The 18,587-nt window shown below is 26.8% G+C and overlaps 2 protein-coding genes across 2 annotated transcripts; both read right to left on the bottom strand.

Moving 5' to 3' along the window:
* Positions 1-3,886, bottom strand: LOC113557147 (glycine-rich cell wall structural protein-like). The gene is made up of 2 exons (XM_026962478.1): positions 3,852-3,886; positions 1-1,688 (listed from the first exon to the last, which is right to left on the bottom strand). The coding sequence occupies exons 1-2, from the start codon at positions 3,870-3,872 to the stop codon at positions 183-185; spliced, it is 1,527 nt and encodes a 508-aa protein (XP_026818279.1). The 5' UTR covers positions 3,873-3,886; the 3' UTR covers positions 1-182.
* Positions 3,887-14,256: 10,370 nt separating this feature from the next.
* LOC113557090 (glycine-rich cell wall structural protein 1.0-like) lies at positions 14,257-16,299 on the bottom strand. Its single transcript, XM_026962397.1, has 2 exons — positions 16,274-16,299; positions 14,257-15,561 (listed from the first exon to the last, which is right to left on the bottom strand). Exons 1-2 carry the CDS (start codon positions 16,292-16,294, stop codon positions 14,353-14,355), a joined length of 1,230 nt encoding a protein of 409 aa, XP_026818198.1. The 5' UTR covers positions 16,295-16,299; the 3' UTR covers positions 14,257-14,352.
* Positions 16,300-18,587: the final 2,288 nt, after the last annotated feature.

Here is an 18,587-nt window from a genome sequence, read left to right as displayed (position 1 = left end):
TTATTTATGCGAGTTCACAAATTTAATATTTAACAATTACAATAGAATTATCTTAATGTATATAAATATAATTTATTAAATATGGCTTATTGAATACATAGAAAGTTTATAATTTAAATAAATATTATAAATATTATATTATATATTAAATATAATTACAAAAGTATGTTTTATTATTTTTTTTAATCGAATTCCCCTTCTCCAGTTCCACCAAAACCAAATCCAATACCACCTCCTAATTGTCCACCCCCTTGACCACCTTGACCACCTTGACCGCCTACACCACCTCCCAATTGAGATACTTGGTTTTGAGCTTGTAAGTTTCCAAAACCGCCATTTAATGCAGCTCCTGAACCAAATCCTTCACCCTCTCCATAACCTTCCTCTGTTCCTGATCCAAAACCTCCCCCAAATTCTGTCGTTTGACCATTTCCGAAACCATTACTTTGTCCACCTCCAAATCCCCCTCCGGAAACTCCACCATTACCTGCCCCAAATCCATTTCCGGATGCAGCTCCAGAATTACCACTATTACCTGCTCCAAAGCCATTTCCAAATCCTGCTCCGGATGTTCCACCATTTCCTGCCCCAAATCCATTTCCAAATGCTGCTTCTGATCCACCATTACCTGCTCCAAAACCATTTCCGGTTGCAGCTCCAGAATTACCACTATTTCCTGCTCCAAAGCCATTTCCAAATGCTGCTCCTGATCCCCCATTACCTGCCCCAAAACCATTGCCGGTTGCAGCTCCAGAAGGTCTACTATCACCTGAACCGAAGCCATTTCCATTATATGTTACTCCTGATGTTCCACCATTACCAGCCCCGAATCCATTTCCAAACGCTGCTCCTGATCCACCATTACCTGCTCCAATGCCATTTCCAAATCCTGCTTCGGATGTTCCACCATTTCCTGCCCCAAATCCATTTCCAAATGCTGCTTCTGATCCACCATTACCTGCTCCAAAACCATTTCCGGTTGCAGCTCCAGAATTACCACTATTCCCTGCTCCAAAGCCATTTCCAAATGCTGCTCCTGATCCCCCATTACCTGCCCCAAAACCATTGCCGGTTGCAGCTCCAGAAGGTCCACTATTACCTGAACCAAAACCATTTCCAAATGCTGCTCCATTACCATTACCAAAGCCATTCCCAGATGACGTTCCACTACCAACTTCAAATTCATTTGCAATATTACCCCCGGATGCTCCACCATTTCCTCCTCCAAAACCTTCTCCTCCGCTACCAGAAGTACCTCCAAAACCATTACCTTCCCCAATACCACCACCCCAACCAGTAACTCCTACTCCGCTTCCCCCACCAAAGCCATTTCCGTTACCAGATCCACCTCCAAATGCACCATTGCCAAATCCTCCATTATTATTATTCAAGTTGCTTGCTCCTGAAGTCCCGGCACCATTATTAGATGCACCATTGAAACCTTGTCCTTGGCCAAATCCTTGAGATGAACCACTGCCTGAAATTCCAACTTGTCTATTACCAAAACCATTAGTAGAACCAGAAATCTGAACACCACCGCCCGAAATAAATTGTCTGACTAAAACAATACGTTTTGCTGGTGCGCTATTATCTGATTCAGCTGGAATAGATGATGTGAATTCTGATTGTTCATATACTTCAACGCCGACGATTGGATGACTTATTAAAATTGTCAAAAAGACCAAGCACTTTAAAAAAAATGAATTGACGTCATAATTAATATTAAGTAGTAAAATAGTAGTACCTAAGTTATTTGTAAAAATTAATCATAATATAAGTACAAGTAATAGTCCGTAGAGGTAACTAATTAGAATTTCAAGTCATACTTGATTGTATTATTAAGGCATTTAAGATTTACGAGTCTTAAATTAATAATATTTATAAATACATAAAAATGTTTATATTTTAAATATTAAGTATAACTAATTAAATTAATTGTATTTTCTAAATAGTGAAAGGACAAAAGATAGTTTATTATTAATTATATACATGTGTATGTTTATGTTTTGGTGTGTTAGTCATATCTGGATTAATATTTTCAGAAGTTCTAAGTTTAATAAAAAAACATCAAAAAATCGAACAAGCCGTTTTCGAGTTAAAATAATTTATACAAGTGAAGCAGGACAACATTTTACAGGGTATCCCAAAATTACATCACTCCACCAATATATACTTTAAATACTTATAACTCAAAAAACACTTTTTCAAATTTCAATTTGTATGTATCAAATTATTCTAAAAAATATTTTGCTTCAGAATATGAATTTAATAGTATGTTTTCATTAAAAAATTAAGAAGATTAGTACGATAAAAAATATTAAACAATGTTGTTTTACTCATATTTTAACTAAATTCAAAATTATATAAATGAAATATTTTTAAAAATATTAACAGTTTTTAAAATAATAAATACGCGTCATGATAAAATAATTACTATGTTTTATATATAATATTTGTACCATATATTATTATTATTAACTTTTAACTTAATACCAATTTACCATAGAACAGTGTTCATTGTTAATAGGTTCGTGGTTAAAATAGGCAATAGCTAAAATTATTCTAAATATTTGAAAAATTGAATTGTGTTTAGAGAAATATAATAATATACGTAAATGCTTAATGTTCCCACAAATAATATTTTTAAATTACAACAAAATAAATAACTAAAACTATTATTTCTGTCACAATTTAAAACAAATCAAAAAAAGTTGTTTAAATATATTACTTAAATTTTTAGTTTTTAGCAAAAACCACTTATGAGGAATCCTGTATTACATACTTATATTTTTTGAGCTTTGTCTTTAAAAATTGAAAATTGTATATATTTTTAAATACAAAATACAAAGTACTTATAAACTTCATCATTTTATCATAATTGTATTTTCAACGCTCATAAAAAAAATTATTAAGTATTATTAATATTTTTAAACCAGTTGATCTGATTAAACGACTTATTTACATGTTTTTATTATATTTTCGAAGATTTTAACAGGCCAAACATTTTTATAAACACTTTAGTAAGTTTAAAAATTTTAATGCTATTAAATATTTAAAAAATGTTATTATGCTTAGTAAATGATTTTAGCAATAGTGAAATTGTTTAATATATTTTAAGTTTGAATAATTTCAAAATAATAAAATTGTGATTTAGAAGATTAATCAGTATAATGTGTTTGAACATCCGTTATTTTCAAAATCTGATTTTTAATTGCTCATAAAAAAAAAAAACATATAAAACTTTATTTTGTAGTTTAAGCAAATTAAAAAATTAAATAATTCTAATACTTTTAATGCTTTTAAATTTAATTCAATTAATTGAATAAACTTACTTCATTAGTTGTTCTTAGGGAAATTAAGATATATATTTTGTATACATGTAGGGTGTTTTGATTTTGATGACAATGGAATGGATATTAAAAAAAAAATTAGAATAATATTTTGGTTGATATACTAAGCATATAAGTATGCGTAAATCATTTGTTCATTAAAATTCATCCCTAATAATAATATGTAAATAATAATTATAATAATTTTTGGTTTATGATACATAATTTGATAACAAATATTATTTACAGGTATACATTTTAAAGAAAAATATTAACCCGGTGCATATACTTAATCAATTTTGAATAATTTAAATGGTTTAATTTATAGTTGTTTTTTAAATAATTTAGAAAATATTTTTCATATATTTAATTTTTTAAAAAATAAACACCGTCTAATATTAGTGTGTGATAAATCACTTATTATAATATAGGTTAGATTATTATAAATATAATAGCTACCTACGTATTTAAATATTTTAAATTAGAACTTAGCTAAATATATACAAAATAATAAACGCTTACCATTGAAGTGTAAGAAGCCATGATTAATCGTTGAATGTATCTCTACAGAATAGATTATTGGTTTTTATAGTGTGAGATTGTTATTTATTTGAAAGAAACGGAGGACACGCGACCCCCTACTCACTTATGTAATAACACCCCGAATGTATTTATTATCCATACAATAGCATCTCTCTAATTATATAAGCCAACGGAATCCATTGAAACTTTATTTAGTCATATTAATAATATATAGGTAGTATAGGTAGGTACCTATAGTTTGTTTTATTTCCTTATTTGAGAAGACATTCTATTAGAAAAATTAATCAAAAATGAATGTAAAATTTCACCACACATTACATGAATAGTTAAAATGTATGACCTTAATACCAACACAAGTGTCTATCAATGATTTGAAACAACAATAAATTGTAAGGCGTATTTATGTATTAAATTATAAAATATCATCTAAATATTAAACATAATAATGTAACGTGTAATTTAAATCTAAAATTAATTGACACATTTTATTTATACAACACATTTAAGATATTATAACAATAATTAATAATTAGAAATCAATTGTATATAATATTTAAATACATAGAACACATATAGTGTTCGTTTACGCATATAATATCTCAACATATTATAATACATCAACTTAAAAAAAAATATTTTGATAGAAATACAACAAAAACGTAGAATTACGTATTTATTACTACATGGCGTATTTAATTCATAGCGGATAGATATGGTTCATAAATCATCATAATAATAAAATTTTTGAATATTCTATTATTTTCAAAGATACATTAATTAACGATTACAACTGCAAGAAAAATAATCGTTCTTATATGTTTTATCAAAGCGTAATGATCATTATAGTCGTTCATTCGAATTAAAAAAAAAAACACAAACTTAATTACTTATTTATTTAATATGTTATATAACTGTTCAGCTTAGCAAAATACAATTTAAATGTATTAATATGAAAATTAGATAATATTTTTTATAAACTATGATTTATAACAGTATATTATATCTATTTATTCTGAGTAATCTACTTCTGAGTAGAGAGATGAATGTATAAGTTTTACATTGCGTGAGTTGTTTTTTTTATGTTTTTTATTGGCCATCTCTTTTGAAACATTAAAAGTACTTCAATTTTCTACTTTGAGAGTGGTATCTAATATTAATAGGACTTAAAAGGTGTATAAAATAATCTCTTTAACCTTAATAGTAGGAAAAATTGACAAAATCAGCAAAAAAATGTAAACATTTATATAAAGCTAGAAGTTGATAAAAATGTGTTGTCTTTTTAGTTTTAAGTAATTAAAAAATAAAATACCACCCGTATGAATTTGAAATTTCCACAAAATATATTTTATTTCAATACTTTCAACGAATTATATAATTTTTACGATATTTTGGTTGTTTTTAGTTGGTTTATAAACAATTGATAGCTTGATTTTTTTCGATTTATGTTTGATAAAATATTTGATTGTGAATAAAAGAGATTGAAAATTTAAAACAAGGTTCTTTAAAAGTTTTCTAACCGTAATTGAAAAATATCGAAAATACACCATCACAATAAAAAATATGAATTTTACTTATTAAAATTTAAAAGTATTAAATAAACATTGGCACAATTTTTAAAATTCAAATTTATCTAAATCACGAAAATGTAAAGAATTGTTTTAGAATTAAAAATTGATAAAATTATTAGTTAAATAATTCAATTTTGAAGTATTGAAAAATTAAAAATTGAATACAAAATTTGTCGATTATTTTCTTTACAAATTTTGAAAATATCGAAAAGGGTGTCATCGGTTACCGTCAAAAATTAACTTTTCGTTTTCCGCCAGTTATAAATTATAGAATTTTTAAGTTTGGGATAATCATAAAGTAAGTTTAGATTAAATATTATGTGATTTCAATTTCAACCAAGCTATGACATATTGACCATATTGTTATCAAAACTATGCAATTATAACACTGTATTCAGTGAATAATTGTAAATACAATAATAATTTTACTCAATTATAATTGTGTAAGTACCTAATAAATTAAGTATTTTTTTATATATATATATAAACAACTAAATGTTGGTAATTTTGTGATTACTCTAACAAACATAATTAATTTCATAGGAATAAAATTTTTTTCGTAAGACTAATTTTGTTTGTATTTTTTATGTTTTATCTTGATAATTTTTTTTAATAATTTTAATGATATCTTTATAATATTATTGTATTTATATAATAACTTAAAAAAAATCATGCGTAACGATTTAAATAGTTGTAGGTATACAATTATTATTTAATATTTAACTATACATAATGTGTACCAGTGTTAGCCTATTACAATCACTATACTCCTTCCTCTTACGAATGTAATTATTCTGTTGTAATTCAATATGTATTAATTATACCTGTAAAATATCTATCATTGTTTTTTATAACACTATAACCTATTCACACTATTCTTTGATACCTGGTATTGGCTTAAAGTTATTGAAAATAATGTGTATGATATAATATTGATAATGTCGTATATGTATGCGTGGGTTTTGGCAAAAATGTGAGTTCAAATTACTGAATAGTACTATTATAGACGTATTACTAGGCAATAGAAACATAAATTACTTTTAGTGGCATAAATGAATTAAAAAGTAACGTAGGAATAGAAATTGACACACGGTTTCTGCTAAAAATCGTTTACCATTGAATTCAAATTTGACACAATCATTTAATACAAATGTACAATCATCTACCCAATAACAAAGTAGGCAAATTTGAACATAAAAAAATAGTAAGGTAACTTTCCTAATTTTTTTTAAATTCATTATACTTATTTATCATAAAAATTTATTCACAAATAATATATTATAATAAGTGACTATTGGCTATATATTTTTTATGCACCTCTATTAAATTGCTTTAATTGATATAAGTTAGAAAGTGTTAGCATTTTAAAAATTATTTGGTAAGCCCAAAATATATCTAAGTGAGATAGAAAACCGTTCAATTATTGGAGATAAAATATATGCTATTTTTATTTTACATATTTATAAGATTTTAAAGTTAACTGTATCACTTTTATTTTATTATTTAAATTTTTTTTAGTTAGAGTTTATTTTTAAAATGTCGTTATACTTCAATTTATTTTATGTTTTTTTTTTTAAATTATTTTTACACGTTTTAAGTTTATTTTTTTTTTGTTAACGAAAATATTCGATTTTAATTCATTTTTTTCTTACCTATTGTAATAAAAAGAAAATTAACTAAGAAAAATTAAAGTTAATTTTAAAAAATAAAAAAATTTGTGAGCCTAGGAACTAAACTAGGTTAAAAAATTTTAGAAAAATAAAAATTTAGTTAGTTAAGCTAAAAGTTAAACCTTAAAGTTACATTTTTAATAAATATCTAATAACTTCATAAACGTATAATTGTATAGTCTACAAATGGGAAGTTACTTGTTAATTTCTTAATTTTAATACAGGGCATAGGATAATAAGTTAATGACGAACACGACTGACTTATAATTTTGTATAGGTTTGTATAAGTTTTTTTCTAACACTGCAGGAATATACCATCAATAGTTGTTATAGATCCATTGTTTTGGAGATTTTGTTATTATATCTTATATATTATTTATGTTTACAAATATCGGTAAAACAAGTATCAGTTTTCACTTCAACAACACCATTTAAAAGTTCGTGAACATATTAAAGTGACATATTGAACACAATATACTATTTGGGACAATTTTAAAACGAAATAGATAAGGACTGCTCATAAGTTATTATTTCCAACCGGCATAGATATCAATCTATTACCGAATCTGTTCTTATCATTAATTAATTTGTGTGAATAACACAGTGTTATGTACAAACAACTTGTATCGCATAGCTAACCTACGTATAACTATAATATAGTCATAATATAGATACACACTTTAACTACTATTATTATTAATAATAATAACTTTATTGCATTTAAGAAAACAATTTACATACATAATACAAATAAAAATTATTGAAATGATTGTCTCCAAAAGCTTGGGCTTGTGGAGGAGACAACAGTTCTTATTTTAAGGCATGTTTACAATTTTAAGACAACTACATTAATAATTCTTATCAAACTATTCAACATAAGTTTATACAAATAAATAAATAATAATTAAACAATAAATTATTAGACAGGCACAATATTTAAGTACAGCACAAATGTATGGATGTGGGTTTTATAAACAAGTTTTCATTTTATACTTAAAATACTTTTTATAACGTTCATAATTATTATATAACAATAATTGTTTAATAGGTATATCATACTTCATGCATAAATGTATACCTATATTAAAGGGATCTTAAATCACAAGTTATGTTACTTATTGCGGAATATTTCATTTCAATGGTGAATTGATATTTAATGAACATTAGAGTTCTCTGAAAAAAGATATAGTTCTTTAGATTTAAATATAGATAAAATATGCAATATACTTGTTACTTATAAAATATTTTAAAATGCTATAGTTAAAAATAGAATTAAACTCATTACCAGGGCTCCGGACTTCAAGCATTTTGTTATTTTTATGGATTAACTTAAAATGTAGCAGGGTGCTATGGAAGTGTATGTCATGTTACAACACGTTTAATTATAAAATTTGAAAGTTCTTTTTTTTTTTGCTTTTTTCAACAATTTTTTAAAAAGATGCTTATTTCCAGTTTTTCTGATTATTTTTGATTTTTCGACCAGTTTTTCTACTTTTAATGGTTTATTTCGGAAAATCCCTAGGAAAATCTATAAGCAATAAGGCAGAATGTCTCAAAAGTGAAATTTTAAAATAATCAAAATTATACAATTATATTATATACTAATAAATAATAAAATATATAGTAGATTTTAAAACAAAAAAAAGGTGAACAAGTGGATATCGCTCTGCTGTATAGTAGAGATGGAGAGTAGGTCACTATAATGGATGTGTTAAATTTGAATGCAATGACAGGTATCAATGTATACGAAAAATGATTTTGAACGGAGATTGTTTATCAGTCTAGGATAATTATTAGAATAGATTATATTATTACCAATATTTAAATTGTAATATATCATAATAATACTCGATTTCGTAAAAAAAATTTCATACGCTTATTAAATTTTTTTCTATATTCACACTAGAATTTTTTTTCGGTTACTTGAAATAAAACTTATGGATAATCTTGTATTGCGTTTTTTAACCTAAGGTATAAATAATCAAAATTTTATGAATTTTCGACTTCAAAATTCCTTGCAAATTATCGCGGTTTTGACATGTTTCGTAAACATTTGAACTTTAAACGCTTATAAACAAAAATTGTGACTAACGATTTAAAAATATTTTGAAGCTTTAATCGTAAATAGATAACGCTAATATAAATATTTGGTGAAAATTTCAAGTATTTACAATGATACGTTTTCGAGTTACAGCAAAATAAAAACATCAATTTTGTCAAAAACTGATTATGCGTAAAAATTCGTACATACATCATTGTAAATTTAATACATTCTTCACTTCGTTCAGAATCTAAAATGTAATTTCTGTGCATAAAATAAATAATTAAGTTTCATCTCCCATGCAGCTAAACATAACCGATCTTTTGGGATCGTAATTATTGGCTATTTATAATTTTACTAAATATGATGCATAAACTCACCCGAAGTGAATATTTATATAAATAATTTAATAAGTATTGGTTTATTTTTTAAATACAAAATGGAACCTAACTAACGAAAATAACACAAAATAATAATAATGTAGTTTTATACAAAAATAAATAACAAAGATATAATTGGTATGTTTATTTAATTAGTTAATAGGATTTTCAAAGTTCCCCACCTGACTGTAAACAAACTTGAACTCTAAATGAAACACTTTTTGTACCTTGTCCCTTGTTTTAACGACCGATATTCGATTATAAAAAAATTAAGTTAGTAACCATTAACAGCGTATAACTCTGCAATTATGGAAGATATGAAAAACAAACTTATAAGGTATTCTAGGTATTATTCAGTAAAATAATACACAAACAAAAAAACTCGTACTAAATATTCAATTATTTGGAGTAATACGAGATTTATTTTTAAAAATTCTATCTTTTAATAAAAAATGTTTACTTTTTCCAGTTAATAATAATAATTTGCATAGTTTCTGGTTTAATTGTGTATGTTGGTTAATAGTATAATTAAATAGCTTTAAAATAAAAAAATAATTATGTTAAGATGTTGAAAAGTTTTGAAGAAACATAAAAAAATGTCTAGTAGGTTTGGTTTTATTTAAAAAAAGTTTATTAGCTCATAACTTAAAAAATAAAAATGTTAGACCCGTTCTTTAAAGGGCATTTCTTCATAATTTTAAATAAACTTTCATATGACGTCCGCCGGTCACTTCCTCCCTCCCCGGAACACATTGTATACTCTGTTTTTGTACAAAGAATATATTATTATTATTTTATACTTGCTATTTTCCAAGCTTATTTTTAAGTTATTTATAATATTAAATATTCTCTGTTACTACTTAATTGTCGATCTGTAATAGTTAATACAGGAAGCTAAATAATAAAAAAATTTCATCTCCGAAAAAAAAGTTACGATAAAATAAATCAACGATAACTGTTAGCCAAGAATACACTCTACTGTCTACACGATATTTGATTGCCAATTACAATCCAAATTCCACGTTGTTTACATTTTATATTTTATTTAATAGGTAGGTATATCATGTTTAAATATAAAATTTCCAATTATAAATAAATACGAAGTGATGAGGAAATAGGAATAGACATTTTGTACACAATGGTGATATGTTTTATCGGAAAAAATGTCGACAATAAAAAATATATGGGATATGAGTTTCTATTAAAACTATTTCTGCCATCACTGAGCTCATTTCTGTGTTCATGTTGAGAATATAAATGTTGTAAAAAGTGTTGAACACTTGAACATAATTATATTCAAAATAAAACACGATGTACGAAGTTCTACAATTATTACAATGGAGCGTGGGCTATAGAAAACGTAGCAAACTATATAATAACCAATAAAAATCAAAATTATGAATAGCAGGTATTCATAAATTAGACCTAAAAATTTAATACACTAGAAACTCATATGCAGAGCTCGGGGCTAAAGCATTTGCTTATTTTTATGTATTGACTCAAAACGTAGCAAAGTGTTATGAAATTGTATGTCATGTGACAACACGTTTAATTATGAAATTTGAAAGTTCTTTTTTTTTGTTGCTTTTTTCAACAATTTTTTAAAAAGATGCTTATTTCCAATTTTTCTAATTATTTTTGATTTTTTGACCAGTTTTTCTACTTTTTATGGTTTTATTGATTTCGGAAAATCTATAAGCAATAAGGCAGAATGTCTCAAAAGTGAAGTTTGATTTTCTTATGATACAAAGATTTATTTATTTTTTTGATGTTTTGTTAGAAACTTTTCCTTATCATTTTGTTTCAATATTTTTTGTAATTTTCAATTGTATTATTTTTAGCACATTTAAAAATTATGTCTAGTACCTACGTTATCATGTAATATGAAAATTTTTTTTGGTTAAATATTTTTGCACAAATTTAAGTTTTTTAAATGCTGATTTGAGTGCTTATAATGATGTTTTTAAGCGCTTATTTAAATGATTTTTAATGCTATATATCCCGAGCCCTATTTATAACTTTTTATGACATAGGTGATTTTGAGCCAATTTATTGATTGTATGAGTAAGTACCCATGTGCCAAGGTTGACTTTTTAATCACAATTTATAGTAATGTTGGTATAAAAAAATCCCAAAGTTGTAGTTAAATTTCACTTGCCGCATATGAGTATACAATAATTTCAAGTTTTGTAGTAATACATTATGATAATATATATTTTTGTATTTAATATACTAGGATAGTCTATATATGTAGTAATAATTACAAATTTGTTAAAATCATAAAAATTTAAGAACTATAATTGTTTTTAGTAAAAAATTTATTAAATCTTTTCAAGGTTTGAAAATGTAATACATTGTACTAAAAATCCAAAAAATTTACACACAATTATTTTTTTTTATATATAGGTAGATATTTGAAGTTCAAGTTTGAACAAAATTACATTATGTTGACAACGATTAATGATATTAAGTTTTTTGTTATAATTCAAAAACATTATTCGTGGCATCCTAAAATGTTTATGTTTATCATGAATCCGACACCTACTGTTACAGTTAAACGTAGTTAAACAACTTTAAACTATTAAATTACGATATATCTAATGTCATAATGTTATAATATTATATAAACTATACAATATAAAATATATTATACTTAAAAGTTAAAAAAAGAATAGATGTTGTCAGTGGCGGATCAAGAGGGGCACGATTGTGGCGATCGCCCTCCCTCCCCGTTCTCTCAAAAAAATAGTTTAAGTCCCTGATTTTAGTTTTTGATGTAATTATACTTCAAGGGTAACAAAATTATAGTGATATATTTTTTTATTACTATTAACTACTGTAAAAATATTTTTTTGTTCTGTACGAGACTGTGGAAAGTAACATATGTATGTAGCTAAATAAATACTTTATCAAAATTAATGTGTGCTCTTTAAAAATCGCCCCCCCCCTGTTATCTTGGTCTAGATCCGCCCCTAGATGCTGGTCCATTATAGTAACTTTAGTTCAGAATTGTTTTTCGTAAACTTTAATAATTTATTATTGATTTAAAATTAAAATTAAATATATATTACAGTGCTATACCTACTAAAAATATCTATTATATTTTACAATTACGAGATTACATTCGAAACCTACCTATAATTATTATACCTACCTACAGCAAATAAACAAGCTTCTTGAAATTCGATATAATTGGTACTTTGGGAAAAAATTCAGTAATATCCTTTTGGTGTAACTTAAAAACAAATAACCCAATATACTTGAAATATTCATCAAATGTTTAAGTTAGTATTTTTATACATAATACCATTTTCAAGATATTTTGACATTCTTGAGTTATTTATAGACATTTGAATTTTTCTTTTTTAATTCTTAGAATTTAATGTCGACAAAAAATGTTGCTCTATCAAAAAACTTTAAAATTAAAACAACGCTTCAAATTGTTTATTTACCATTTAAAAATATCAAAAACGCATTTTCACATTTTATTTTATTAGAGTTTAGTTAGAAAAAATTAGTAAAAATCGTAAAATTAATCAAAAAATGTATAAAATATTTAATTTTCATAGCTAAGGATCGAAGTGTAATATCAACTTTCTGATAACAATAAGATCACAATGTAGTTAAACATTTTTTTTTCAGTATTTTTAAACAAATAAAATCCACGACATCAGTGACCATTGGATAAACTATTATTGCTTATTAGTACATCGAATCGGCAACAATTATTAATAGATTAACAAGGTTGTTTCACTATGATTATATTATACACTATGATTTATACATTATAAAATACAGTAGTGAGTATGTGTATATTAAACTATTAAACTATATTGTGCTATTGGGTAATATGCATATTGCTTAGATTTTGTCGGAAAGTTTTGAGATGTGTGGAAATTTCAGGGTAGATCTGATGTGGCTCGGGTCAGGTTAAGTTGAGTGTTTTGAATATATGATATAGCAGGCACGATTTTCTTATTTCTCTTTCGAAATTCAGGCATTTAGTGAAAATTCCTTTGATGGTTAGTGGGATGCCATAACTGGTGCAAACTGGGAGTTTTTCTCTCTTCGTGAAGTATTGTTAAGTGATGTGGGTATGTCCTATACTCTGAGGTGGATGATAGAAGTCTCCTGTTTTCTCGTGATATTTTCAGAGAAAGGCCAAGAGGGTATGGTTCTATTGGTTATATTGGTAAAATCTTACCAAGTCTTTGTTTTTATAATATTAAAAATTTAAACTAAAAAGAAACCTTTTTTTACGGAATATTAAAAACTACAAAAAATATTTATGATTGTATTACTGGTGTACAACATTATAAGTTATGCCATTGGTCAAAAATTAAAAAAATATTTAATATTTTTTGTAACTATTGTACTAGTTCAATAAAGTTTAATAATTAAATATTTGAAGCATAATTATTATTAAACTAATGGTAGTATTGTTTATTTTGTTTATATTTTATTTTATATCTAGCATAATATGATCATAAATAAGTTAAGATAATATTTATCAATATATCTGAACGAATTTATTTCATCTTTAATAGAAATAATACGCATGTATTCATTGAAAACAAGATTTTTAATGTTTAATATAAATAAAAATATACATATTTAAATAAAATAGAATATTACAATAGAGAAATTAAATAAATACAATAATATATTAAAACAAAAATTTTTCCGAATGATTTAGTCAATGGACGTGCACCAAAATAAGTTATATACGAATAAATAATTTTTTATATTATACGGTTGTTATATTATTATAATAATGATAAATTATCATGTTGAGTTGGAGTATACGTATGGCCCGTACCGTTAGCCATAAGTAGCTGCTGCGCCGCCGCCGGCACCGCCGCCAAATCCGATGCCACCACCGTGTGCGAGGGCTCCGATGAGTTGAGGCTTGTGGTGTAGACCGAAGATACTATGAGCACCACCAAATCCACCGCCGACACCGTAACCACCACCATGACCGAATCCAGCACCGTGACCAAATCCACCGCCGTGACCAAATCCTCCGCCGTGTCCAAAACCACCGCCGTGTCCGTGACCGTGACCGACACCGCTACCAAATCCGACTCCTTGGCCGGATCCACCTCCGTAACCTCCTCCAGATCCGCCGCCAAAACCACTACCTTGACCGGCTCCAAGACCGTTTGCGTAGCTTCCTCCAGACCCGATACCGTATCCGCCAGTGCTACCGCCTGAACCACTTCCTGAACCATAACCGCTTCCGTGTCCGAAACTACCGGAACCGGCTCCTTGTCCGTAACCAGAACCACCGAAACCGCTTCCATGTCCATATCCGGAGCCACCAGAACCGCTTCCTTGTCCATAACCGAAACCGCCAGAACCACTTCCCTGTCCATAACCAGAACCACCGGAACCGCTTCCTTGACCATAGCTGGAACTGCCGGCAGAGGCACTTCCTTGCCCATAACCAGCACCACCGGAACCACTTCCTTGACCAAAACCAACACCGCCAGAACCGCTGCCGTGTCCATAACCAGCACCGCCGGAACCGCTTCCATGTCCATAACCAACACCGCCGGAACCGCTTCCTTGTCCATAACCAGCACCGCCGGAACCGCTTCCTTGTCCATAACCGGCACCACCCGAACCGCTTCCTTGCCCATATCCAGCTCCGCCGGAACCGCTTCCTTGTCCATAACCGGCACCGGTTCCGTAGTTACTGCTGGCTGATCCACCACCGATGCCATAACCTGCTCCGGCTCCTCCTCCTCCTGCACCGCCTCCTTCTGCACCGCCGCCACCGCCACCGCCCAAACCGAAACCAACGCCTAATCCCACCCCTGAGGCACCTGCGCCGTGACCAGAACCTGAGCCGTAACCACCGCCAATGCCAACATTATGGTTGATCGGGTGTAACGAACCGAAAACCACTCTTTTGGCAGTAACTTCATCATCATTTTCGGATTTCGTCTCTGTTTTCTCTTCTGTGACTTTAGATATTTCTTCACCCGTCACAGAAAAGCTTATGAGGCACGCAGCGGAGACTAGCACCTACAAAAATACAAAGTCAAAAATATTTTTCTTAGTTAGGTAGTTGATACGTAAAGTTTATCTCAGTTTTATTTAAATACAGATTAATATCATGATCATAATATATATAATAATCTAGTTTTAGAATGATAGCATACATAAAAACCTAACTATTTATAACTATTTGTCTATATGATTATCATGTATTGATGATAATTAATATATGTTTGTAACTGTGTTAATTTAAGTTAAATTAAATAATAAAATAAAAAAACCCAGTGCATAAAATATTATTAAATAATTTTGGAATACATAGAAAAACACTATTAAAATTAAACTACAACAAAGACATTTTCTTAAACGTACATGGTATAGAAACATTATAACATTGAAACATGTAGTTTGATATTAATAAATAAAATAATATTTATTAACCTATAATGTATATTATTATATACATTGCAATAAACATTGATTACTCGTTCTAAAATAACTATGTCTTTTACGAGTATGAAAATGGTTATAAGTTTTATTATAATTTTTAAACTCACAGATTTGGATTTTACTTTTTTTTTTATACAAAACCGTTAAGTTATAACTTAAAAGTCTAAGAGAATTATTTATAAATGCACAATAAAAATTAAACTTTACAAATAGGAACAAGTGCTAAATGATTCTTTACAGAATATTTTGGTCGTATGAGATAAAACTTATATTAAATAACAGTACTTACCAACGATGCGTAGAGAGCCATGATAGATTGTAGAATGTACCTCTGTTGATAGGTTCAGTGGTTTATATACTCATGATTCCATTACCTACCAAAATCTGCGTGAAACGGGGATACCCTACTCATACATCATAAACAATATAGGTAACCCCGAATCTATTTGACCGAATTTGTTTTTACGATTGTATTACTAACACATAGATAATAATAATAATAAAAAGTATTAAAGTGTATTTTGTCTTTGTCCGCATTACTTCAAATAGAGTTATTAATTTTAATATTAATATTTGAATTAGAATATAAAATTTTTTTTAATTATTTATTTATACAATAAACTGTCTGGCATTAATTCATAACTCTTCTGTCATACTAAAAAACGACTTATTAATTGTTATTTTTTACAAATACGAGTTACATTAAAAATTAATATTTAATAACATTAAATTATCTTAAGAAAATGTTTTTTAATTGCACTTCCTTAAAATTAAAATATTTTACTTTTTATTAAAAATGCAATAAATAATATAAATCGATAAGATATTTACTTCAATTTAACTAAGCTAACTAAATAAAAAGATACGTGTATAAATTAAACATTATAAATTATTAACTATCCTAAATGATTAAATGCGTTTACCACTTAAAATCCAAAACGTACAAGTGTATTTAGATTCACGGTATAATAATATTTTATTTATTTAAGGATAATACATTTTCAGCTATTAAATATGCTGTATAAGTTATTCAATAAATTTCATTCTACAGTATGTACAATATATTTTATTTTATCAGGTTTTATTAGTTAAAATTTATAAATCCTCAAGCTTTATTTTATAGTACTCCACAGTCCGCTCAAAGTTGTTTTTTAAGTTGTGCCAATATTTTCTAATAAACTATCAAAATTATTATGTGCAAAAATGGCTATATTTCTTGCGACCTGAGTCGTGAGTAAGTAGTGATATTATTTGATATAATAAAGAGTAATCTCAATAAAGAAATCATTATTCAAATACATTTTCTTATTTAATTACAGAAAACTCAAGTATATATATCATCGTAATCAATCACTAATATTAAATCGACAAAATAATAATTATTGATTCCTAAAATGTGCATATACAATTTATTTATTAATGAAGTATGCATACTATACATTTTATAAATAGGTAAAAATTTAAAAAAAAAGAAACTTTTAATATTACTAACGTAGAATAAACATTTAAATTAATTAATTTCAGTTGAGGACGTCGATGTGAGTGTATTACTAATAATTATAAGTACCTATGTAATATCATATATTATGCCAATAATACATTTTGTTCGTGTTAAATGTAAATTATTGTTAGTTATTCATTAATATATTATACCAAAAACCAAAATAATTAATTATTTAATTCTATTGAGCAAATTCGTGCATAAATAAATGGATTCTATTATACATGTATTTATATCAACTACCTACGAAATTTAATTATTTTAATGACGATTTTAGGGCATCTACATCAACGATCAACACTTCAATTTCAACTAAGTACTAAATTACTGAAAAAGACAAATTGAAAAAAATACACTAACCAAAATAATCATGATATAACTTAACTTATATAACCTTATATTATATTATTAAAATTTATAAAATTAAAAACAATATTAAAATTGTTCCTATTTTGATAAAATAAATGTTGCTCATTAGTAACAAAGTCAGTATTGATAAACAAGTTTCATTTATTAGATAATTTAAAGATAGGAAAGCGGTTTACACTATTTTATATTTAAAACTAAATTAAAATTAAACATTTGATGAAATAGAAATTTCTTTATAGTAAATATGGATATTATTGGTTATATTTCCCTTTTTTTTTCCGGTAAATAATAGAGAGTTATGTTTTATTGGTAAAATTACATTATCACAAATTAAACCTTAATGACTAAACAATAATTATTGACATTCGAAAAAGAATAATAGAATAAATTGGAATTGAAAATTCAATAGAATGTAATACGAATATTGCACATAATATTTTATAGGTATAGCGCCATAGCCACACATAGGTAGTAATGATTTTTATAATCTGAATAGAATGAGGAAACGAATAATTGTACAGATATTTTATGAAAAAAAATACACATTATGAAATATATTTATAAAAATAAATCTTTACAATTTCAACCCAGTGTTTTTTAATAATAAATTTATCATTTATTTATTTTCATTAAAATTAAAAACATATTACACGTCTATAAATATGTCTGCAAAAATCGAAAAGTTTTCTTATTTTATAATCTTGAGCTAATAGGGACAAACAAACGTAGGTGT

Source organism: Rhopalosiphum maidis, chromosome 3 (genome assembly GCF_003676215.2).
Source record: "Rhopalosiphum maidis isolate BTI-1 chromosome 3, ASM367621v3, whole genome shotgun sequence".
Taxonomy (NCBI): Eukaryota; Metazoa; Arthropoda; class Insecta; order Hemiptera; family Aphididae; genus Rhopalosiphum; species Rhopalosiphum maidis.
The sequence above is the reverse complement of the archived record's forward strand: the minus strand, read 5'-3'. Positions and strand labels throughout refer to the sequence as shown.

Coding starts and splice junctions, on each gene's coding strand:
- LOC113557147 (XM_026962478.1), bottom strand. CDS start 3,872: ATGGCTTCTTACACTTCAATG. Junction 1,689..3,851: donor TGGCTTCTTACACTTCAATG/GTAAGCGTTTAT, acceptor TTTTTTTTAAAG/TGCTTGGTCTTTTTGACAAT.
- LOC113557090 (XM_026962397.1), bottom strand. CDS start 16,294: ATGGCTCTCTACGCATCGTTG. Junction 15,562..16,273: donor TGGCTCTCTACGCATCGTTG/GTAAGTACTGTT, acceptor GTATTTTTGTAG/GTGCTAGTCTCCGCTGCGTG.